Source organism: Podarcis bocagei (genome assembly GCF_964188305.1).
Source record: "Podarcis bocagei genome assembly, chromosome: 3".
Classification (NCBI taxonomy): domain Eukaryota; kingdom Metazoa; phylum Chordata; class Lepidosauria; order Squamata; family Lacertidae; genus Podarcis; species Podarcis bocagei.
Window position 1 is genome coordinate 23,532,695 of NC_138127.1, and position 25,205 is coordinate 23,557,899.

The 25,205-nt window shown below is 43.8% G+C and overlaps 1 protein-coding gene across 50 annotated transcripts in view; it reads left to right on the forward strand.

Moving 5' to 3' along the window:
* The window catches only part of RIMS1 (regulating synaptic membrane exocytosis 1), a 245,825-nt gene that overhangs the window by 184,448 nt on the left and 36,172 nt on the right, over window positions 1–25,205 (forward strand). For 37 of the 50 annotated variants that reach the window (XM_081186852.1, XM_081186896.1, XM_081186857.1 and 34 more), the window contains 3 exons: window positions 9,629–9,741; window positions 13,357–13,523; window positions 17,634–17,777. The exons of 1 other annotated variant lie outside the window; for it this stretch is intronic. In XM_081186852.1, coding sequence (XP_081042978.1) covers window positions 9,629–9,741; window positions 13,357–13,523; window positions 17,634–17,777 — 424 coding nt within the window. The remainder of the gene's footprint in view (window positions 1–9,628; window positions 9,742–13,356; window positions 13,524–17,633; window positions 17,778–25,205) is intronic. 12 more of the 50 variants (XM_081186854.1, XM_081186856.1, XM_081186890.1 and 9 more) reach the window with 1 other exon arrangement.

Sequence of the window (25,205 nt, forward strand, 5' to 3'; positions counted from 1 at the left end):
ACATTGAGCTCTAACCCGTGTCCGGTCAGATTCAGAATGGGTTATCCGCCACCGGCGCTCTAGCCGTCTCAACGATTGTTTCATTGCCCTCAGATCCGTGGAAAACCACGGGGCTGTCCGGACTCCATGCAATCGGAGAGAGCGCTTTGGAGCCAAACAGTCAATAGCCCTGGTTAACTCCACATTCCAGCGGGCCACCAGGGAATCAGCTGAAAGGCCATCAACATGGGATAAAACATCCCCTACCACTCTCTGGAAACCATGTGGATCCATTAAGTGGTGGGGGTGGACCATCTGAATCGGTCCCGCCTCCCTGCAGAGGGGAAGGGTCACGGAGAAGTCCAGTTGCACCAGGAAGTGATCTGACCATGGCACTTCTTTGGTTTCGCTTTTACTTAGTGTCAGATCACCAACATCCATAGAGGTGAACACCAGGTCTAAGGCATGCCCGTGGCTATGAGTTGGGCCAGACTTATTCAGGGACAGCCCCATGGAGGCCATGCTTTCCACGAAGTCCCGAGCGGCCCCTTGTAAGGTCGTGTCGGCATGGATATTAAAATCCCCTAGGACAACCAAACTAGGTGTCTCCAGGACGACATCCGCCACGACCTGAAGCAGCTCGGGCAGGGAATCCTTGGTGCAGCGGGGAGGTCGGTACACCAATAGGAATCCTGTACTGCCCCTATTGCCCAACTTCCAGAACATGCACTCAGAGAACTGGGTCTTTCCAATAGGATGCCTGGTGCAAACTAATGACATCCTAAAAATCACTGCAACCCCCCCTCCCCGCTCACAAGGCCTGGGTTGCTGTGCGTAAGAGAAACCTGGTGGACAAGCAGCGGCAAGGATGGGTCCATCTGCTTCATCCAACCAGGTCTCTGTCACACATGCCAGGTCAAACCCTCCATCCACAATCAGGTCGTGGATGGCAGTGGTTTTATTCATCATTGACCTGGCATTGCACAGCAACACTTTCAGGTCATGTGGGTTTCCCTTGTTGATTCCAGTATCCTTCCGGTCAGGACCAGACCTGGAGGCAGGGATAGTCCTCAGACAACGACTAAGCCTGCTTCCTCGGTAATGACATGGTCTGGTCTTAGCGTAACTCCTCCTCCTACCCATGATCACTGAGATCGGTTGTCCGAGTGCATCCCCCCCTGTGGAACCTGCCCCAGCCATTTTGTTTGCTGGGACCCTTGCTGAGCCCTTGTCATGTGTGCCCCACGTGTACAATAATGTATAGGATGGGACCAGGCCCCACTGGGCCCCACCCTGACATTATCACTCCACCTCACCCTAATGTCCATGCAGACATGTTAGACATGTGAAAGGGAGTTGTAGAGACCTACAACTGTATCAGCATAGGCGTTTCCTATCCCCATCCCCAAAGGCTATCAGAACATTGGGAATGGACGGCATGAGTGCATTGACACTGGAAGGCCTGTCTCCTCAACACATTTATTGTAAATTTTGCACATGAGTGAAGACAGCTATAGTTAGCAGATAAGGAGTATAACTATCTCTGTCTCCAAATGCATCAGTTACCTCTGGTATTGTTTTGAATGAAATCTGTTATAACCATGCATATGCCAATGTTTTATTTCCTCTTGTCACTGAGGATGGTGTACAAATTCTTGCTATTGAGAACCCCTCAATCTCACCCTGTGGAGCTGGAAATGGCTCTCATGCTGTTTTCTGCTACAGGACTAGATTTTAAAAAGCTGAGAGATGTGTGGTGATTGTGCCATGATTTATAAATGGCTCTGTAGCAGGACTCCATGTTATATCTACATCAAATTAAGTCACCCTTAAAAGTGATAGTGGCTGAAGTGCTATCCTTACCTGGGAGTAAATCCTATTAAACCCAGTGGGGCTTTTTTCTAGGGTAGTATACAAGAGACAAGTATTACTCAAAATATAAATACAATGAAAAGTACAAATACAAGATATAAATAATTAGAAATGCATACATATGTCTCTGGATGCTTTTTAAGAAGTTTACTGTTAAGACAGGAAACCTAATGACTGCTGATGTAAAAAATAAGTGTGGCATTGGCTTAGGTTTATCTCTACCTTTGAATGTTCTTCTGGGGGTTTGGATAAGGTGATGGGTTTTGATATACTGGAGTCCTCCAGAACCAGCTCACAATAATTTTAAGAGTGTCCCCACAAATAACTCACTGACTGAGATTGAGCTGCCTGACTGAGACTGAAAAAACGGGGGGGGGGGTGTTTCTAAATACCTGGGAGACAATAAAACATGGCTGTTCGGCTGGGTCAAGTTGTTCAGTCTGCTTGTCAGTCTGGAATGAGTACTATTTTTTCTTCCATTGGTAAACAAGAACACTATGTGTACCACCATAACATGCTGAATGGGAAGGACTAGCATGTGGATCCAAAATAAAGGATTTGGTCTTCTATAGGGAAACCTTGAGAGAAACAAACAGAAAAACAAATGTCTGCTCTTCCCCTCAGGTAATTTCTAGAATACATAAGAGGCTCAGAGGAGAAATGCTGAAAGAACATCAAAATTGCGTGCATCCCAAACCAATGACCAATGGGGTTATAGAAGATAATGTAAAAGTGCTATAGCTTCCTTTGAGCCTTAGCTGCACCTTGAATTTAGTGTTGGGTAGTGGGAACTGATGAATACAGTTGGAGACAGATAAGGAGGACTCTGATGAGCCAATGAGGAAGTATTCATGGGACCTTGGAAGGTGTGCTTGTGGTTCCTCCATGTAGACGAACACAAGAGTTTGCAAATGGAGAGTGCATCCATGGACTAGAGAAGTGACTGGAGCATGGAATGTGAGACTATGTACCCCTCCCCAGGATTCAGGAATAATAAGCTAGAAATGAACTAATGTTTGCTATTATTTCTGAATATTTATTAGAAATCCATTCAAGTTTTGCAACAAAGACGTTTTGGAGATTCCAGGAAATTTTCTAACATTTTGGGAACGTTCCATACTCGTTACAAATTTCAAGAGTCAACAGGATCACGAATTTACAATTTATCATTGCATCAAATCTATAGAGGGTTTTTGCAACATGTATACAGGTAACTCGCATCTTATGCAAGGGTTCAGTTCCGGGAATCCACATGTAAACACAAACATGTGTAGATCCAGAAACCCACAGAACCGCTGCCCCCTGCAAGGTATAGGGCTGTTTACCTGGTGTTGAGAAGGTAGCTGGAGGGCCTTTGAGCCTTCTTCTCAAAACCTGGCGCCTCACCCAGCTTTGTGAAGGCTGTGCAAGGGCTCTGGGATACTGCCAGAGCCCCCATGCCACTTTCCCAAAGCCAGGTAAGCCTGGACTGTGGGTAGGAGTGGGTAAATAAATAGAGAGTGGGTTTCACAATTCTCCATTTATTTATTGATTTTCCCCACACACCTACACAAAGCTATAATTGTGTAAGTAAAATAAGCATAAGATACTTGTTACCTGTACTAGAAATGGTTTGTATACAGGGAACTTGAAACCTGAACTGCCCTGGCTTAATAAGCCAAGCTGCTGAGGCAGAAGGCAACCGTTTCTGTCATAGGTGCCTCTTCCTGGAGACTTGTCAGGGATGTTGTGTGGGCTAGTAGAGCACAGTTACCAAGGAAAGCCATCAGGTAAGCAGCTCCTCCTCCAGGTCAGCCTTAGCCCCTAGAAATGCTAGACTGAGATGGTCTGCATAGTCTCACAACCACCATTTTGATCTAATGGAGAGGTGCGTTCTTGTCGGCTTGCCTGACATCATACCATAAGCCAGAGTGGCAGGAGGAAAAAAGGTAGTCAGGAAGGCCTCTGCCTTTCATCTGCTGTCTGCTGCCTTTGCACCATGGACCCAAGAAGGGAAGAAAAGAGAAGAAAATTCTATAGCACAACCAACTGTCTACTTGTGAGTAAGTGTACCCAAGCACCAGCTCATCGGTTTTTCCAGTCCCTTTTTTTTAGGATGACTGAGCAGAAAAGCTAATTGCCACAGCAGCCTCCCAGCTTCCCACCTAAAGTGGCTAGAAACAAAGTTTGTAATTTCTTTTTAGTCACCTGGAGTGGACTTGTGACTCTTCTCTCAGGCACCACAAGCATTTCCTTTGACCTTCTAACAAACCTTATAGCCCACAATGCATTTTGCCAGTCTAGCTACTAAAGCAATGACCAATTGAATTGGTGCATAGCAAACCCACACATACATCTCTGCAAGAAATATGGCTGATACATGTGTGCCCAAGGGCCAGTATGTGGCTAACCAAGTTTGCCTTGGAATGGATACAGCCCTTCAGAAACAGCTGCAACCCCAGCACTGAAACCAAGGTGGTACTCAAGGGGCTGGTTTGTAGTTTGCCCCATTCCAGGAAATCTGACAAAGTAAAGGCTGGTAAAAGGGATAATTCAACAGTTGCTGCACACACAGTTGTGGAACAGAGGTCAAACATTCAGCATGGCACTCAGAGCAAGACATATTGTAAGCAAAAACTGCCTAAACAAATTCATCAGACCCTGATACATTGAGATGGAGAACCTTTGGCAAGTGGCTCCCAGTATTCTATGAGTTAGTTTGACAGCACATGTAGATCCTAAAAATGTGTTCTCATTCCAATAAGAACCGATGACTGGAAATTTTATCACTTCTGCTTCATCATCCATTAATATCAGTATGATGCCTTGTCCTTTGATAACTCTCCCTCACCCATAATATTGACTAAGATGCTGGTTTGGGTTGTGGTTTGAGACAATGGAGTTTTCATGTATACCCTTATCAAGATGACAAGAGCACGCTGTCTGTAAAAGGATCAAACCAATGTGACTATGACAGTGAATCTCCTCATACAAGTCAACTGGACCTAGAAGTCATCCAAGACACTGGCTGTTCTGCAGGCAGCTGTAGTTCAACAACATCTGGAAAGCTACAGGTTCCAGACGAACCTGTGCTACGAAAGCAAGCAAGGAAGAAATGTGCATCGTAGACTCCAGAAAGAAGGAAGCCTGCTCTTTTCTGCAGTATTTGTCCATCTAACTTTGACCATAAGCAATCATATCCTCACTTGTGTTCAACTGGAGGAGGGATTAAGCACTGAAATTTGTACTATGATCCAATTTAGCTCTATTAAGTCGTTCAGATTTTTCCAACTGTTTATGTTAATCCTATTGAGCGTGCGCGCACACCCATTCATATCTTCTCAACAGAGAACTATTTTCAGCTCCGTTACACACACGCTTTGAATACGCCTGCCTGTTTTACAGCAGACATATTTTCAGAGTTGCTTTCTTTCCTTTTCGGCTGTGGTATACCTTAAAAAAGTTAGTTTCGTCTACATGGTGGGGCAGCGGAGGACTAGATGCCCCTCTCATCCACCAAGCACCTGCTATATTATGTGAAGCTATGTGGAAATTTGTACATGCAGACATGATTTGTATGATCTTCACCTCTTTTGTAAAAACAGCATGCAAATCGGAGCATCAACCTCATTTGTGGAGGGCATGGCTATTTCTCTAATGCATGAAGAGTATTGCAAGCCTGCTAAGTGTAGGAACTGGGCTGTAGATTTCTGATAAATTCCTGCTACTACATCTAATTCTACCACCCACAGTCTGTTAATAGGCAAGGGTAGTAAAGTGTTTCTCACAATATGGCTGCCATGCTTGAAACTTCCTTCTCATGGCAGCTGATCTACAGGGCCAGCAGTTTCATGCACTTCATGTCATCCTATGGACTGGTCCCCACAGTGCGATTTCTATCTGTGCTTCAGCTTCATTTTTTTCATCACAATTCATGTCATTCTTATCGCTAATAATAATCATCATAATTTTAATTGCTAAATCCATGCCTATTAATCATCAATTTCATTTTGATTACTCATACCACACCCATCACTGTGCTAGGCACCATGCATAAATTACTGTTTCTAATTATAGCTTGCTGGAGTGTGGAAAGATCTGGGAAGTGTGAGCTGGTGAACATGAAATTGCTTGCAGTGTACACGAAAGACCACACAGAAGCGATTTCAGGTGGCTTCCCCCATGGCAGCCAGATCATGTGAGGTGGTCCTCTAGAGTCAATGTTTCAGTTTCATTAGCCAAAAATAGGCATAGAGATTTCTCCAAGAGAGTTGTGGGCTCAACACCAATGAGCTTCAGTCAACTTGAATAATGTTTTGTTTATTTAAAGGTATATAACCCACCATGCCCAGGGCTCAAGGCAGAAAGCAACAGTCTTCAAATTATTAATAAAGTATATAGTTGCAGAATGCAAAAGTGTTATTTGAATGTCAAGTCTTTTATTCTGGGACAGGATAGTAACTAAACTCTTGAAAGCCTAGGTAATATGTTTCTCTCCCCATTTTTCATAGTTCCCCCCACATATTCATCAGGCCTTGGCTGTCTTCTAGCTGTGTCCTGGCTGTATTTCTTTAAAGTTAGATATTTATAATTCAAGACCTGCAATTTGACAAGCAATGTGACTTCTTTCTTCTCCTTGTTGCTGTTGACTCTATTTTTCTTGCACTCCCACGGTCCCAAACCAGTGGTGGGCAGCATGGCAGGGTGGCAGTGCTCACCTGACTTCCAGTCAATTGTGTCACTCCTGCTTACTAGGAGCTAGAGGGAAGGAACAAGGTGGCAGTGAGATTAGTGTGGTGCAAACACACCAGCAGGAGCACTGGTTTGGCTTCGTCAGTTCATTAGCACCGTGCTGACCTTACTCCTCCACATCCTGGTCAGCAACAGTAATGCAGCTGAGCACTCCTGTCCCACCACATCTGATACTGGCCTCCTCATCCTTTGCCACTTCACCTGTCTACAGCTAGTTTGGTTTTGTGCTTGCTATGGCATGCCTGCAATGATTCCCACACGAATCATCTAACAGGCACTGGTGGAGGGACAGGAAGGGGTTCTTAAATGTAATACCACCTCTTCCAAATTTTCTGAAATTGTGCAGAAAGAGGAAAACACTTCTTAAAACCAGGAACATTAAGGAGGATGTGAACAGTTAGAAAGGAGCTCCATTCCTCTGGGATAGAAGAGTAGAGCAACTCCAGAAAGTTCTGGGGGGCATATAAAATGAGGTTGGGGATTGCACCATTGGCTGCAGGTTGTTCACCTTTTCTCTCTATAGAAAATATACCTTGATCAGGCTTCCTGAAAGGGAATTTGAAAGACAGAGTTTCTAATACACAAATCTACAATTCAGTTAATAAACTCACATTATTTTCATATAAATGCATTCATATTGGAACCTGCTGTCTGCAGTGTGAGGATCATTGCATTTGTACAATTCTTTAATTTATTTCAATCGCATGCTGTTTTTCCAACGTGATTGAACAGTGCAGTGTGCAGAAAAGTAATATTAGCAGCTCAACATAACAATAACAGAGACAGAAAAAGTTTTTTTAAAAAAACAACAACACCGTAACATGCTGCACATGTAATAAACACTTCGGTGTTTTAGATCTGGTACATATGGCACCATGTGGTTTCATTGAGACTTCAGCACAAGTAACTATATAGTAAGCAATCTAAATATGTTTCTTGGGGCATTTTGCAGATAAAGTTGGGTTTGTATGAGAGGGGGGACATGAATCTGAAAAAGTAGATTAATATTTTGAGGCACTGTTTCATTTTGTTCTGTTTACTAAATGGAGTTTTACAACTAAAAACATGGTTTTGTGACTAAGAATGTGGAAAATTAGGCAGTATTAAATTTAAAACTAAATATGCGCTGTTCTTTAATATTGCTCATTGATTTATTGTTGCATGCTGTAGTTTAAATAACTTTATATACTTTACCAAATTAAAACATTATTGAAGAGAGAAAGAGAAATCTAACTACTAAGGTTAGATTTTGCCACATTTGCATTGTGTATCTCCTTAATAAAACATCTTTTTGTATATCATTGTAACAGAAAATAATGTGATTTACTCAGTGTTTTGATAATACTCTTATTGTGTAAAATCAATTATCACAAATTGGGTGAATCTGTAACCTCTGAAATCAAAATACACAATTGTAGGCAACCTTTATGAGAAAAAAAATCCAGACAGACACTATGAAAATTGGACCTCGTTTATTTTTACATGTCTGCTTCCTGAATCACCTGGAAACACCTTGACCATTTGAGGGATATACTTTGAGCCCCCTATTTTCTGAGAGTGATATGCTAACGTCCACCTTAGACTCTTTGAGTAATCAGAGTACCTTGCCTGTATATGGTACATGAGTGGTTTGAACAGTTTGGGGTATACATTGAGTCACCAGTTTTGTGAGGAGATGTACATTGCATCAGGCTGCATGTGCACCTGATTTCAAGAGTGTAGCTGTTTGAGAAGTAACCTATCAATTTTGATAGCCTTGTGAATGAGAGAGTCTGTCACTCAGGCCCAATTAGTGAGTGATATAATGTGATATAATAACTGTAAATCAAATACTCAAATCAAAGTCTGAAGAGGCTATGTACAGGATGAATACCATTCAGAGGTGACACTTAAATTAATTAAACATACCTAAGTTAGATCCATTAATTTCAACATAGCTGAATACAAGCCACAGCTTGGCTTTCTTTCTGGAATGCCAGCTTCTCTTAAAGGTAAAGGTAAAGGGACCCCTGACCATTAGGCCCAGTCGTGACCGACTCTGGGGTTGCGGCGCTCATCTCGCTTTATTGGCCGAGCATGACTAAGCCGCTTCTGGCGAACTAGAGCAGCGCACGGAAACACCGTTTACCTTCCCGCCGGAGCGGTACCTATTTATCTACTTGCACTTTGACGTGCTTTCGAACTGCTAGGTTGGCAGGAGCAGGGACTAAGCAACAGGAGCTCACCCCGTCATGGGGATTCGAACCATCGACCTTCTGATCGGCAAGTCCTAGGCTCTGTGGTTTAACCCACAGCGCCACCCACATCCCTTCTCAGCTTCTCTTACAAAGGGTTTAAGTGTGAGGTGTACAAATGCTCCTTTTTCAAACTTTAGCATAGACTAAGACTGGGGCCTTAGCCAGTTAGTTGTATAGAAGCCAGTGCAATGATTGGCTGAACTCACATCTATCACACTTGCAAGCATTGCATAGTGTTATTGTGAATAGGATAACGAAGTATAGTTATATTTATGTTAAGATGATTGAATGCTACAGTTCTACAGATACAGTAGACTCGCAACCTACACACATTTAACTTGTGCACATTCAGCTTTACAAGCTTGGCAAATAAATAAATAGAAAGCGGGTGGGCATCTGGGGGGGAAACTCTGGCAATCCCACCCGCCATTGCACCCAATGTGATTTGATTATACACGATTTTGGCTTTATGCTCTGTCCCCATAATGTATCCCCTGCATAATTTGTGGGTCTACTATACTGCCAAGATTTATCAGCTTTAAACAAGCAAATGTTCTTTTCTTGGTTTAGAATCTATTGTACCACCTATAATTATGTAGCAAATTTGGAATTGTATCATACAAATATTTGCAAGCAAATCATTATATTAATATTAGCATGCCTATGTCTTGTGTACACACAGTGCTTCTTTTTGTTGTTTGAATACTTCTTGTTCAAGTTGAAATAAGGTCTAATTTGCATGTAAACCATTTGTTTCTTTAAAAGTTTTTCGTCTCTTTTTAATAGGCTTCCATTATGTGTTTTTACAGCAAATTTAGTAGTGGAGGAACGAACGAGACAGATGAAAATGAAAATGCACCGTTATAACCAGACAACAGAGTCTGGTTCTAGTCAAGAACTTGAACGTGAGCAATATACTAAGGTAAAGTTAGTGTTAAAATATAATACTTTATTTGGAAAGGGGAAGGAGAAACCTTGATTTAAAATACGATCTGACACAAAAGTTTCTAGGAAGTCACTATAAATACTAACTTTATTTGGGGGGCATAACTTCATCCATTCAGTTTTTACAGCGCATCAGAAGCTCCTAAAACAGTTGTCTTGCTACAGTTGTCTTTAGTCCTATGTAATGGGAGCTGTAGAATCAACCCAGAGGGCCTTTCTGACTTCACAAGAAAGTGGCAAGAGTTATTTGCATATTTGTGTTTGATGTTTTTCTCTTAGGTAGATATTTTGGTATAATTGGAATAACTGGAATAAGTGCCTTGCTTCTTGAAGATGCAGAGCAAGGCTTGGAATGGTTGATCTGATTTATAAGTGTTTACTAGATTATTAAATTTAAGATCTCGTTATTCATGGGGTTTTTTGTTTCATTTTTTTTTAAGAAAAGCAAGCCTACCAATGAAATTCTTTAATCAGAACAGTGGAGATGAGCAAGATGAGAGGGTGGAATCTTTGAGAGACATTGCCCCAGTATGGTTACTACCGTTTCTGCAGCTGCTCCCTGTACTAGATTAGGTTGTATGCAAAACTACATGTAACATGGACTGTAGTTTGCCTGGATGCTGGGCTTGCATTTCAGGCAGGAAGCTTCAGTCCTTCATCTGTAGAATAGAAATCCCCAACAATAACAGACTTCTCAGGATGATTCCAGGTTCTTTATCAGTCATGTTTGAGGTGCTACACCAGTTTCTGACTGCACCAGACTTGGCCATTTCCATGTATGGCCCAATTAAAGCTGCCAAACTGCAAACATGATTTTTAGATAAAGTACGGTATAAAGAACCTAAGGCAAATAGAATAGCTTGAAGGATCTGAAGGTGTTTGGAACACACTGAACCTGGTACCTTCCAGGTGTTTTGGATTAGCCCATTAGCCAGGTTGGCTGGGGCTGATGGGAGCTGGAGTACAAAACATCTGAGGAGACCATGTTTGCTACTCTGAACCAGTGAGAGGGCTTGTTGAAAGCTGGATATTTTTGTTTGGAAATAATGAAACTGCATGCACAGTAATGGTATGCATCTCCAGCTTGCAGCTAGTGCAAAAGTTAAGTTGTGCTACCTAGCAGGGCTGCACCAGATTTTCAACCCTGAAAAAATCTGAGCTGAAAAGTTTGGGAGGGGTTGTAAAGGCCCGAGAAACACAGACTTACCTTTTCCTTGGTTTTTCATTCACTTCATTATTCCTGTTGTTACTTCTCTAGAGTCATTCCCCCCCCCCCCCAACTAGCCAACCAGGGATCATGGAGTGTGGAAGATAACATCAAGACACTACATAGCCAATCAAATTTTGCTTGCAATATCATTACTGAGGGCAAGCAAAACAACAGTTACGTTACTGGGAGGAATTCAGTATATCCCTGCATTGCCAAAGCAAATGATTCCTGCTCTCCTGCACTCTGAGGATACTTTTAATTGCCTCTCACAGTATAATGTCATAAAATGGAGCAACATCTAGTTGCCTTGATAATGCCTTTCCACTTGCTCCTGTATAATGGATAAAGTTTTCCCTGTGTGCATATTTACTCCAAAAAGATTGCCAAAAGAGAGTCCGTTTTCACAGGGGCTTGGATACTTTATGAAAAGGTGTTCCCCATTTTAGTTTAGGCTTAGATTGGAGACTTTAAACAGTGGAACCCTGGGTTCAATCTGAAATCTGTCGGGCACATAGTGAAGCTGATCTAATTATGTTTGCATAATGGTTCTTGCACTCCATTATAAGCTGGAGATTTTTGGGGAAGCAACATTTTTAAATATACGCCAGGGTGGATAACTTTTTGTACTATACTTTCTCACTGCTCCGATATATCTGTATTTAGTGGGCTGGGTATTATTTATGTTATTACCTCTGTATTTAATATTTCTGATGCTTTCTATGCACATATGTACATTGTCCCGGAATCTCTTGGCTACAGCGGCTGGGCTAGTGAGGAGAGAGGTCAACCATGAGCCCAGGCTTGGATGTTATGCTAAGCGAAACCTTGATTTAGCTCAGCACAGTACAGGGGTTTATAAAGACCAAGAAGGAACAATGTGCGAGCTCGGCTTTGGGAGCCCACACCTTTGTTTAACTTACCACAGCCATTGTTAAGATTTTTGTTGCATAGCTTATGAGATAAGTTCAACAAAAGGGGGGGGGGACCTGATATACAAAATAGCAAAAGACATCTATAAGCATATGAAAGCTTATTACATCTAAATATTTCCAGTACCTTTCAACTCAATAGAATACTCTTTGAAAAGGTTAATTCAGTTTTCAAATGTGGCTGGCTATTATAATTTTAGGACTAAAATCCCTATGATGTGCAATAGATGCTATCAGCTTTACTTCACACCTTAACATTATACTTAAAAATCTGTGCCTCTTTCCCAAGGTACCAAGTATTAGCTGTAGTCTATTTTGTAGGTATGTGTGTTCATGTCTTACTGAAATCCATGCAGTTCCCACTGGTTTCAGTACATGAATGTGCACAGCTAGGTGTTAATAGCCGCCATTGTTAACAATGCTGACACTGCCATTATGCTTATTTATTTAATTAGGTTATTTACCTAATTAAATAACTTTACGTTACCGTAAAGTTCCGGGGTGGGTTACAACAATAAAATATACAATTATAAAATAAAGCAAAAGCAACCATAAAGCAAGAAAAGCATGAAAACAGTTAAGAACAGTTCCACATATAAATCATTTTAAAATAATTCCATATATAAAAACAATAGAAACATTTTTTAAAAAAACCAATAAGAATAAAAAACACCCAGTAAGTTAAAAATACTTCCAATACAGATGTGGACTGGGATAAAGATATCTGCTTAAAAGTCTTGTTGAAAGAGGATGATCTTTCAGGAACAGTGAAAGGACAGGTGAGATGGCACCTCTCTAATATGTAGCAGGAGGGAATTCATAGAATGAATCATAGAATTATAGAGCTGGAAGGGACCCTGAGAATCATCTAGGCCAACCCCTTGCCATGCACGAATATACAGCTGTCCCATATGGGACTGAACCTGTAATCTTGGTGTTATCCTCACCACACTCTAACCAACTGAGAATTCCAATGGGTAGGTGCTACTGCGCTAAAGGCCTGATTTCGACATGATATGGAATGAACCTCCTGATAAGATGACATCTGCATGAGACCCTCTCCTGCCAAGTGCAGGGATCAATTGGATATTTAAGGGCTGAAATGCTCTTTCAGCTGAATTGGACTTTGTACACATTCTGAACATTTGTGCTAGTAAGTAGTAACTGCCAGTACTGGTGTAGTACACAGTTTTATGACAGTATAGGCAGGAATAGCCACACACTCCTCTTCCTCTGCCAGTGTTCCCTGTACTGGTCTGGCAAATAAAACGTTGTTCTTTTGGGGGTTTCTTTCAATAATAATAATAATAATAATAATAATAATAATAATAATAATAGAAATTTTCTGGAGTTTACCAGTGTCGCAACGATATAATGATTTGTAACACCATGAAGCTTTTCCCTCCCTCACACTGTGTCAAGAGAACTCACACTTTCTCTTTTAACTCTTTAGTATAACATACAAGCAGATCAGTACAGAAGTTGTGATAACGTCTCTGCCAAATCATCAGATAGTGATGTCAGTGATGTGTCAGCCATTTCCCGTGCCAGCAGTGCCTCACGTCTCAGCAGCACAAGCTTTATGTCAGAGCAATCAGAGCGCCCGAGGGGCAGAATCAGGTGAGTTTGCAATGTAGACATATATAGATATTTCAAATAGTCGATTATTTACACGCATATACAAACAGCAATTGCTAGTTGCAAGGGGGGGGGGGGAGAGGAAAAAAGGAAACTCAAACTTTGGATTATGACTGCTGAAGCAGCAAAACAAAATCTGAGCAGCTATCAATAGTGGGTCAGCTTGAAACCCAGAAGTTTAACAGAATCATTGCAAAGCCCTAGTCATACAATCATTTATTATGAAGAGGAAATTAAATACTGTTGGGTACAGGAGCTTGCAGTCTCAAAGGCTTTATGAAACCAAGGCTGCAAGTCAAAACCACACTTTACTGGGGAGTAAGCCCCATTGAATTCAATGGACTTCACCTCTGAACTGATATGGAAATCAAAGTTTCAGGAATGCTTTTGAAATATCAACATTTTCTTTGAAAGGCATTCCATATATTTCATTAAAATTTCAAGCCTTTCCTCATAACATAATCAATGGGGCCCTATAGTCCCACAAGGCAAGATTTTTGTTTGTTTGTTTTTTGTATTGCAGCCAGTTAACCCCATGGAATGTTTGTGCACATGCAGTACAAACTTCTTAGATAGTGCCCTTTTCTTGATTTGTCTTTGTAGACCTTTAAATCTAACCATGGTTGCATGGGACCCACTTTCCTGTGAGTGGCTGCCATGTGGTTGAAGTAGTGCTTAAATGATCCAACTACACTAGCAGAGAGTCGGTGGGTGGGTCTTCTCCTCACCTCCTCCCAGCAGGGAACTGCACACTTGAGTTCTCTATGTGAGGCTGGTTCTTTCAAACATTATCCCATCTGCACAGGAGCCAGGCATGGAAAAAAGAATGTCCTACGTGACCAGGGTAACATTTAAAGGTGTTCTAAGCTGTCTTCCTTTTTGTTCTCCCATAGTAGTGATTGAAAAGGTTGGATTGAACAGACGCAATGTATTCAGTTGCCTGGGATCCTGCAACAGTCATATTTGTAGAATAATAGTTGCAACAAGTATACATTTTGTTTTGCATGCCATATGTTTGCCACTGCTTTGTGTTTTTTTCTACAATCGAGTGGTATATAAATTTTTATGAAATAAATAAATAAATAAAATATTGTAGGGTCAAAATTCTTTTGCTTTGTTAATGCCTAGTTCCTCTGGTCATTTTAGGGGCATCATAAATTCAGGTTAACATGTTTTTGTTTTGCTTTTAACATGAAGCTAAATGTTTTGTTGTTATTACAAAATATATTGTCAACACTCCAACATTTATTCAACATTAATTAAGATTGTGGCCTTCTATCTCCTAGCTTTACCAGCTTTTCAGAGATTTTCCAGGTAGCAGCAATTGCAGATCATTATCTCAGAACATATTGAAAGCGTTCCAAAAAAATCCCACCCTCTGGCTCTTTTTAATGACAAAATGGTTTTTGGTTTTTCTTTTTGGGGGGATCAGGTGGGAGTAGAGACTGAATGTTACCTGAGAACTTGAGCAATCTGATGGGATAGGCTGGAATCCCATCTCTGACAAAAGTTGACCAGTTGGCTCAGTTTTTAGATTTACAGCATCATCTGGCCATTCTTTCCACTTTAGCTGCCATGAGTTCATTTAAAAGACAGAGCTCTGTCATTTAAGCCAGTAGCAAAGTTTCCTCTTTATTTAGGGTTTCAATGCCCAACATGCCCATTATTTCCAAGCCTGCATTATAGCACAGCTATAAGTTAGTATTAATTAATAGCATAATGTCCAACACCAAGCAACCTCAGCGTGATGGGGACTACAACTCCATCATCCCTAACCATTGGCCATGCTGGCTGAGGCTGATTAAAGTCATAGTCCAAAACATCTAGAGCGTACCATGCTGGGAAGGGATGTCCTATGCCTTTGAGCTAACATCTCCTGCAGTATCACTGCCATGGAGTGAGTTATGGGAGGCGATAGCAGTTTATTGAAAGCTTGCATCTTTTTTCCCCCTTCGTGAGCTTTCCCAAAACTCATTTTAGAGGGCAGGTATATAAATATGGGACGCGGGTGGTGATGTGGGTTAAACCACAGAGCCTAGGATTTGCCCATCAGAAGGTCGGCAGTTCAAATCCCCGCGACGGGGTGAGCTCCCGTTGCTCGGTCCCTGCTCCTGCCAACCTAGCAGTTCGAAAGCACCTCAAAGTGCAAGTAGATAAATAGGCACCGCTCGGGCGGGAAGGTAAAGGGCATTTCCATGCGCTGCTCTGGCTCTCCAGAAGCGGCTTATTCTGGCCACATGACCCGGAAGCTGTACGCCGGCTCCCTCAGTCAATAAAGCAAGATGAGCGCTGCAACCACAGAGTGGGTCACGACTGGACCTAATGGTCAGGGGTCCCTTTACCTTTACCTTTATATAAATATGGAAAAAATAAATAAATCTGATGACCTCTAGGCTGCAGCAACATTAGAGAAGCTCGGCAAGTAGGTAGAGGCAACATGCAAATTTTGGTAACTGCAAGGTACAGGGAGCTCTTGGGTCTCCAGCAAGTGGCAATGGCTATAGGTAACCTGTCTTTGTGTGTTCCACTGGAGACTATTTTCCTTCCACTACTACCTTCTGCCTCAAATTTGGGGAGGGAGACTCTTGGTAGAGCTGAGCCGAATTTTCATGAGTTTAGATTTTCCTGTTAAAATGTACATGCCTGGTGACGGAGCTCAAACAGCTGAGAAAATGGCATTGAGTTATATAGCAGCACGTTAGCATACATATTGTAACTGATATGACTTCAGCGGGTACTAGATAGATAAGGCCAGCCATCTCCCAGCCTGTCTCTTTCTTATAGCAGTGATCCATCCATTCGGTTGCAGCAGCCTGTAGATTTAGGATGGTCCATAAACCTGCTCAATGCAGTGGTGCTATGCGGCCAAGCTAATTCCTCAGGTGTTGCACCCCATCAATTTTTATAAATGTCACAGCCAATGATAGCAGCCTATTTCCCTGAAGTCTGCATCTCACTTACTTCAGAGCACAGAAGCATAGGATGGTGCCTTATATGGAAGCAGACCAGTGGTCCTCAGTATTGTCTATACTGATTATCACTCCAGGTTTTCAGGCAGCAGCCTAACCTGAATATTCAGGGGGTTGAACCTGAAACCTTCAGTATTCCAGGCAGATGTTCTGCCATTGAACTAAGGCCCTTCCCTCACACACTAATGTTTCATATGCATCAGTCATGTGAAAGTGGAGTGTAATTCATAGCCTGGGACTGCTTAAGTGATTATAAGATCAAAGGGTATATTTAGTTCCTTTTTAGAAACCTAATAAAAGTGTTAAAGAGTTTCCTTGCAGTATTCTTCTTCAGGATAGGAAAGAGGTTGAATAAGTCTTGAATATAAGTTGTAATACAGAATGGACATTTCACTTTTCCCTGCTTTATTTTTTTAAAAAAAATAGAACATTTTGCATATTTAATTACTTCTCAAGGTTTTTGCATTTTATTCAAGAAATATGTGACTCACAGAAAATCATTTTAAAACAATAGTCCTGCAAAGATCAGGCATTCATTATTGTTACTGAGTTATAATTTTAAAATGGTTTTAGTTAATGAATTCCTAGCAGACTCATCTAACTTTGCAATCTCAAAAGTTCATATCTGTAAGGATAGCAAAGTTAACACAGCTGATAGTGAGCTGTTAACTTAAAAAGAAAAAGGAAAAAACACATACAAAGCAACCAGTAGCTTCAGATTTGTGATTCTGGGTCTGCTTCTGAGAAATGTAAGCGCTTTTGAATTGTCCCTGTTCAACAGGACAGGCTGAATGGCTTAATCGAAAGGTTCTTGTTCAGTTAATTGTTAAAGGTGAAGAACATTGCACGGCAATAATAGATCAGTTCTCATAGAATGAAACCCTGAAACAGAAAATAATTGCCTTCTTAGAATTAGCCAGCTGGTGTCTATGTTATTGTTTAAGTTGCATTTGGGTTTGTTTGTTTTTTAAAATCCAAAGTTGGTTGTTTCTTTTTTCTTGCATGCTTTGTAGTGCTCTAAAATCATGTGTGAATGTAGAGCTAGTGCCTGTAGTTCCTTATTTTTATTTTGAGTTATTTACATTTTAATTTTGCATGCCTGCATGTTTTGACTATGGAAAAGGTCAAAGTCCTTAGAGAGCTGCAAAAGTGATGGCAAAAAAGAAAGAAGGATATCATGGGAATTAGATGGCGAGACGGGGCACGGAGGAAAAAAAATGAATATGGAAGAAAAGAAAAGGAGAAGGCATACTGTTGCTGATGTGAGGTAAAAGTTAGCTTCCTTCCCTTGTATATTTATTCCCTCAATCTTTGTCCATGCTATTTTAATTATAGGAGTATTTAATACTTTAGGGGTATCTAGGCGTATTTAATACTTTAGGAGTATTTAATACTTTAGATGTCCTAGCCTATGACGTGCTTGGTTATTATCTCAAATAAGAGCAAGGAGAAGAGATCTTCATTGTGTGATGTGTCCTGGTTTTCCTCCTGGTCAACAATTTTGAATTCATATTTAAGACCTACTGGGAGTAAGACCTACTGAACTAGGTGAAACTTACTTCCGAGTAGACAAGTTTAGGACTGCACTGTAAGATGCTGCTTCTCTGTCTTTTCACCAGGTGACTGATTTTAGAGAATAGATCTTATTGCAAGGATACATGTCAGGGAACTGCCATCAGAGCATCAGGTGGTGGAGGGACTCAGGCAGGATGAAAGAGACTCAACTGCTGAAGCAGGGACCAGCAGGGGGAGGAGTGGGTCTCTGAGGGAATGCGAGCAGGAGGGAGGGCTCAGGGAGGCTTCCAGCGAGAACAGTGGTGAGGTATCGGAGTCTCCCATAGGGAGACCCATACCTCGCAGGAAACTGTCACGCCGTGAGTCCAGGAGACGCGTTTCCGTTAAGGAACTTCTTTGCTGGAAACGCTTCCGCAGACAGCCACTGTCGGACTCTACTAGTGACTAGAGCAGACATGTCTGAGGAGCTCCGTCACACACGGAGGTTTGTGGGGGCGCACAAACTCTGAGGGAGCACGTTTTCACGCACAAGCAGCTAATCAAACCCTCACAGCAGTCCGACAGTCTTTGTACGCTGCCTGTGCAAGAGAAGGCATCATGAGCGAACCAACCGGAACCGGAGGAGCAGGGGCTGGAGCTGGTCCAAGCTTGGAAGATAGATACCGAGCGTTGGAGGTTCAACTGGCCCTGCAGACGGCGAGGCTGGAGGAGAGAAGGGCTCAGGATGCAGACAAGAAGGGGAGAGCCACTCAATTCCCCAGAAAGGTACCAGGATTGGTGCAGAAATTTGGGGGGGACCCCAAGGACTACCATGCTTTTAGGACAGAGATGCAATATGCCCTTAATGTGCAGTTCGATGAGTTCCCTGATGAGGAATCGCGAGTTGCTTTTGTAATTGGGCATCTTGAGAAAGGGGCTAGAGACTGGGTTCGACCCCTAATGGCAACGCACAATGACATACTAAAGGACACAATGAAGTTCTTTCGTGCAATGGATATCATGTTTTCCAGCGATATTGAGGAAGGGGTGGTGCGCAGACAGCTAATGGCTTGTAAGCAGGGGAGTCGATCTGTCCGTGAATATTGGACTGAGTTTACCATGCTGATTCACAGACTGAGTTGGGATTTATCGGCGGCACCCGTTCAAATGCTATTTGAAGAAGGTCTTTCTTCGGGGGTGAAAGACGAGCTGGCACGGAGCCCCAGGGCGGAGTCTATGGATCAGCTGACCAAATCTGCGCTGACCATAGGAGCGCGGCAGGAGGCAAGAGCCTTGGAGAGGCGGGAAGGGAGAGGGGAACGTTGGAAGGAGTTCCGCATTCCAGACATTCCTGAGCCAGCTTTCCCGCCGGCAGAGCCGATGGAAATCGGAACAGCGCGCGCGCGCGCATTTTCAAAAACCAGCGAGGGAGCTAAGAAGGAGGGAAAGGGCCCCCGGAAATGCTATCTCTGCCAACAGCCAGGCCACTTTGCCAGAGTCTGCCCCCAGAGGAAGGAATGGCAAGGGATGGTGGGAGCTGTTGAGGGGGGAGAAGAAGGGGGAGCGGAGCAGGTAAAAGCCAACGCCTGGTTGCCACAATTGGGGCACTGCAGCCAGGCCAAAGAGCAGTGAAAGTGCCCGTGCCAGAAGCTCCTCGACCTGCTCTAGTGATTGAAGTGTCGCTAGAGCTGCAGAATGGGCATCCCCTAAAAATAAAGGCGCTATTGGACTCAGGCAGCTCCTGCAATTTTATGAGCAAGGAGTTTGCTGCTGAACACCAGATACAGACCATCCCTTTAAGCAACCCCCTGCAGGTGACCACGATTGATGGCAGGGAGTTGTTGGGAGGAGGAGTCCGCTTGCAGACTGTCCCAATGATAATGAGGGTGGCAAGGCACACAGAACTGATAGCGTTTAATGTGGCCACCCTGGGAGGCGCTCCCATTATTTTGGGAATGAGCTGGCTAGCCCTACATGATCCGCTGGTTGGCTGGCATCAAAGAGTGGTGTCCTTTGGTTCAGCACATTGCCTAGAACACTGCAAAGGGGAGAAGGGTTCAGTAGGGGCCCAAGCCACCCTAGCAGGGACTGAAGTAATGGGGAAGGTGAAGGTACCACCACAGTATGCAGATCTCAGCGACGTGTTCAGCGAGAAGGAAGCTGACCAACTACCACCTCATAGACCCTTTGATTGTCAGATCAATTTACTCCCTGGAGCACAGCTTCCCGTGGGCAAGTTGTATGCCATGTCAGACAGGGAAATGCAGGAGTTGCGAGGGTTCATTGACAAGAACCTGAAGAGAGGCTTCATCAGAGAGTCCAAAGCAGCAGGGGGGAGCCCAGTGTTCTTTGTGGACAAAAAAAATGCGGACAAGCCGAGACTTGTATGTGATTTTAGGCGGCTGAATGCAGTGACTGAACCGGTGGCGTTCCCTATGCCCAGAATTGATGATATTTTGACCATGGTGAGGAAGGGAAAGATTTTCACAAAGCTGGATCTAAGGGGGGCGTACAACCTGATACGCATAAGGAAAGGGGATGAATGGAAAACCACCATGTTTACCCCTTTGGGGGCGTTTGAATACCTCGTTATGCCATTTGGATTACAAGCAGGCTCCGCGTGTTTTCAATCTTTTATGAACCACGTGCTGGGCCCTTTGCTCTACAAGAATTGCGTTGCCTTTCTAGATGATGTGTTGGTGTATTCTGAGAATGAGGAGCAACATGTGAGAGACGTCAGAGAAGTGTTGAGCAGACTGCAAGCCAACAGGCTGTGGGTCAAACTGGAGAAGTGTCGGTTCCATACCAAGGAGGTGGAATTCCTGGGGTACCGCCTGTCAGACAAGGGATTGGCCATGGATCCCGGCAAGGTACAGGCAGTGCTGGAATGGAAAACACCCAAAACCAAGAAGGATGTGCAGAGGTTCCTAGGGTTTGGAAACTTTTATCGTAAGTTCATCCGCAACTTCGCCCATCTGACGGCGCCCATCACTGACTGTCTCAGCAGTAAGAAGAAGTTTGTATGGACGGCGGAGGCGGAGCGAGCGTTTGAGGAACTGAAAAGGGCCTTCGCCTCTGAAGAACAACTTCTGCATGTGGATTTACGAAAGAAGCTAAGGGTTGAAACAGACGCATCTGACAGAGCCATAGGGGCGGTGCTTCTTCTGCAGCCGGGGAAGGAGGAGTCGGAGTGGCGTCCGTGTGCCTTCTTCTCGCGGAAGCTGAACAAATCCGAGAGGAACTACACGGTGTACGACCGAGAACTGCTTGCTATTCATGAGGCGTTCCGGAGATGGAGGCATCTGCTAGTTGGTGCACAACATAAAGTGCAAGTGTGCACGGACCATAAAAATCTAGAGTACTGGAGAACGGCGCGAGTGCTCAACCAAAGGCAGTTGAGATGGGCCCAAGAGTTCTCCAAATTTAACTTTGAGATTTGTTATGTGCCAGGCCCAGAGAATGTTAGGGCGGACGCTCTCTCACGCAAACCTGAATATTTGGAGGGGGAGGGAGCACCCGAAGAAACCCATATCATTCCAGAGGACCGCTGGGTGTGTGGGGCGACTTTGGTGGGGCAAAGGGAATTGGTAGAGGGTACGGTGCAGGATGCATACGCCCAGGGGAAACTCAGGGATCTCAGAGGGGAGGAAGACAAACCCGGTGGTTTTGAGGAGAGAAATGGGGCATTGTATTATAAGGGAGCGTTATATATACCTGAAGGGGAATTGAGGGAGAAAGTACTCAAGCAGCTGCACGATAGCCCCACAGCAGGGCACTTTGGGCAACACAAAACCATGTGGCTGGTTACCAGGGAATTTTGGTGGCCCAAGGTCAGGGAAGATGTGCGGGAGTATGTGAGAGGGTGTGAACAATGCCAAAGAGCCAAGGGGGAGAGGCAGGCGCCGGCTGGTTTATTAGAACCACTGCCCACACCTGAGAGACCGTGGGAAGCAGTGGCAATAGATTTCATGACTGATCTGCCAAGGTCTAGAGGGAAAACAGCCATCATGGTTGTAGTAGACCTGTTAACTAAAATGGCCCACTTCATAGCCTGCTCACATGCGGTTACAGCAGAAGAAACCGCCAAATTGTTTGTAGAGAATGTGTTTAGGTTGCATGGCGCCCCCTTGAGGGTGGTTTCAGACCGAGGGAAACAATTTACTTCCAGGTTCTGGAGGAAGCTCATGAGCTTACTGCATGTAGAGGTTAATTTCTCGACGGCCCGTCATCCTGAAACCAACGGGCAGGCGGAAAGAGCAAATGGGGTTCTCCAACAATATTTGAGGTGTTATGTTAATGACAGAGAGAATGATTGGGTGGAGAAGCTGGCGTTGGCAGAATTTGCCTACAACAATGCAGAGAACGTGTCCACGGGGATGAGCCCCTTTTTGGCTAATCACGGGTGCCATCCCAGAGCCTTCCCAGGGGGGGAGGGGGAGAACTGGAGCGTTCCAGCTGCGGAACAGTTCGTGGAAGAAATGGAAGCGATCCATCGCCAGCTCCAACTCAACTTAAACAGGGCTAAGGAGGAATATAAGAGGCAAGCAGACAAAAACAGAAGGGAAGGTGAAAGCATCAGGGTGGGGGACCAGGTGTGGCTGTCAACCCAAGGGTTGCCATTCAAAGGAGGTTGTAAGAAATTAAGACCCAAAAGGCTGGGTCCGTTTGAAGTCATACAGCAGGTCAATCCAGTGGCTTTCAGGCTCCGGTTACCGAACCACATGAAGCTGCACCCAGTTTTTCACAGGTCGTTGCTGTCACCGTATAGAGGAGACAGTGAGGGGAGGGTCACTAGGGGACCAGCAATGGAGGAGAAGGAACACAGCTACCATGTAGCGGAGATCCTCGATTCCAGGTGGAAGGGAGATCAAGTAGAGTATTTGGTAATGTGGGAAGGGGAACCGGAGTCGGAAAACACCTGGGTTAGGGCAGAGGATGTCAATGACGAGGTTTTAATAGAGACTTTTCATCAGAGGTTCCCACGTAAACCTCAGCCTGTAGCGAGGTTCCGAAGGGAATACTTTGCCACCACCGACGAGGAAGAGGAGTTGGAGGGGTTCCCAGATTCTGAAGAGGAGGAGGATTCAGCTGGCCAGGACGACGATCGATGGAGAGAATTGTTCGAGACGTCAGAAGATGAGGAAGATTCGTTTCGGGGTTTTAGCCCTTCACCTCCCAGGGGGGAGGAATTGGGAGGGGGTGAGGGGGGCCCTGGAGGGGAGGTGGATGTCAGGGAACTGCCATCAGAGCATCAGGTGGTGGAGGGACTCAGGCAGGATGAAAGAGACTCAACTGCTGAAGCAGGGACCAGCAGGGGGAGGAGTGGGTCTCTGAGGGAATGCGAGCAGGAGGGAGGGCTCAGGGAGGCTTCCAGCGAGAACAGTGGTGAGGTATCGGAGTCTCCCATAGGGAGACCCATACCTCGCAGGAAACTGTCACGCCGTGAGTCCAGGAGACGCGTTTCCGTTAAGGAACTTCTTTGCTGGAAACGCTTCCGCAGACAGCCACTGTCGGACTCTACTAGTGACTAGAGCAGACATGTCTGAGGAGCTCCGTCACACACGGAGGTTTGTGGGGGCGCACAAACTCTGAGGGAGCACGTTTTCACGCACAAGCAGCTAATCAAACCCTCACAATACAGATGAGCTGGTTCAGAAATTATATTCGTATTTTTTTTATGAATGATCCCAGGATATTTCCTTGCATGTACACACATAATTTGCAACATGGCTGGTTGGGATTAATGACCAGCATCAGATGCTGTGATTGTAACTAGGAAAAATGCTAGAATTCCATTGCATTCTTTAAAAAAAAAATACTAGAAAATTATGAGTGTAGACTTGTGAGGCCCTGGCACAGTTTGCAGGAGAGAGAGGGCGGGGATGTAATCTGGTAACCACCCTTTTAGAAAGGGGTAGCTTTGGGCCCTTGGCTGGAGGAAACGTGGGACTCAGCTATGCAGCTGCAAATAAAACATTTTAAGTTTGTTGTAAAGTGCATTATACAAATGTGACACTGGATGGCAATGGTGAGTTATGGCAAATCCAATATATTTTTCAAAACATTTTTTAAAAATGCATTTTCACAACTTTTTAAATATGTGCCTAGATTCCACCCTAGTAGCAAATCTCTGGCTTTCTTTCAGCCTAACTGCCAGCCCCAGTAGCAGGGGGCTCTCACCTGTACACCCATTGTGACTTCCCACCCCTTTTAAGCCAAGCCCAATTTTTCTGCACACTTTGGGGATCCTGGATGATCCTTTCCCCCAATTTCTATGTCCAGTGCATTTACATGCAGGATAACTCATTTGGAAACTTGAGTACTTGGTGCTCTCTATCCTGTTTGGAAACTGAAGAAATGAAAACAGCTCAGAAATGCAGCATCCTTCTACAGGCATTTTGCTGTTGCCCAAGTTTTGTTCTCCTGAAACTAAACAAAGGAATGCTTAGGGTAATTTACTTTTGGGTTCACCTTCTGTTTAAGGTCAGCAAGAGAATTTGCAGTGGTTGTCGCCTAGATGTTCAGGCTTGCTTTTGAGACATAAAAGGATGACTTAGCTCCGGTTATCACAAAGCATGTGTCTGGCAGGCTGCAGATTTTTCCATGGCTCATCATCAAATTCTGCCTTTGCATCTCATTAGAGATGTGCATAAATTTGGATTTTACTATGCACTCCTTCTTACTAACAAGGAACTTGTTAACGTTTCCCATATTGCAGACTTTTCTTTTGCCTCATATTCATACAAATGGATTTTCCCCACCAGTAATTAAAGCGGAAAGTGCGTTTCTAAAAGCACCACAATGTGTAGTTTAAATAGTACTCACTATCTAGAGACAATTGCAGAAGCAGTTTGCCGTGGGGAGAGGGGAGGCACTATTTTAGCTTTCCAGCAGGTGGGTCACTGTTGCTTAATGGGATGGAGAGAGGCGAGGCAAGGCGATGAGGAGGCTGGCACAGTGCAAAGGCAACGGTGGAGCCAATCTGGTACTCCTGTCGATACGTACAACAAAAAACCATAATAACAATAATAACACAAATTAACAACACAAATTTATATACAGTAATATCCCTATGCCTACTCCTTGTTTATCACCACTCTCCCCCCCCCTCTATTTCCCACTGTTATCCTCCTTGTCACTTAGATATTCATTCCAAATTCTTCGTATTTATCCATTCTTATTTTGCGTTGACAAGCAATTC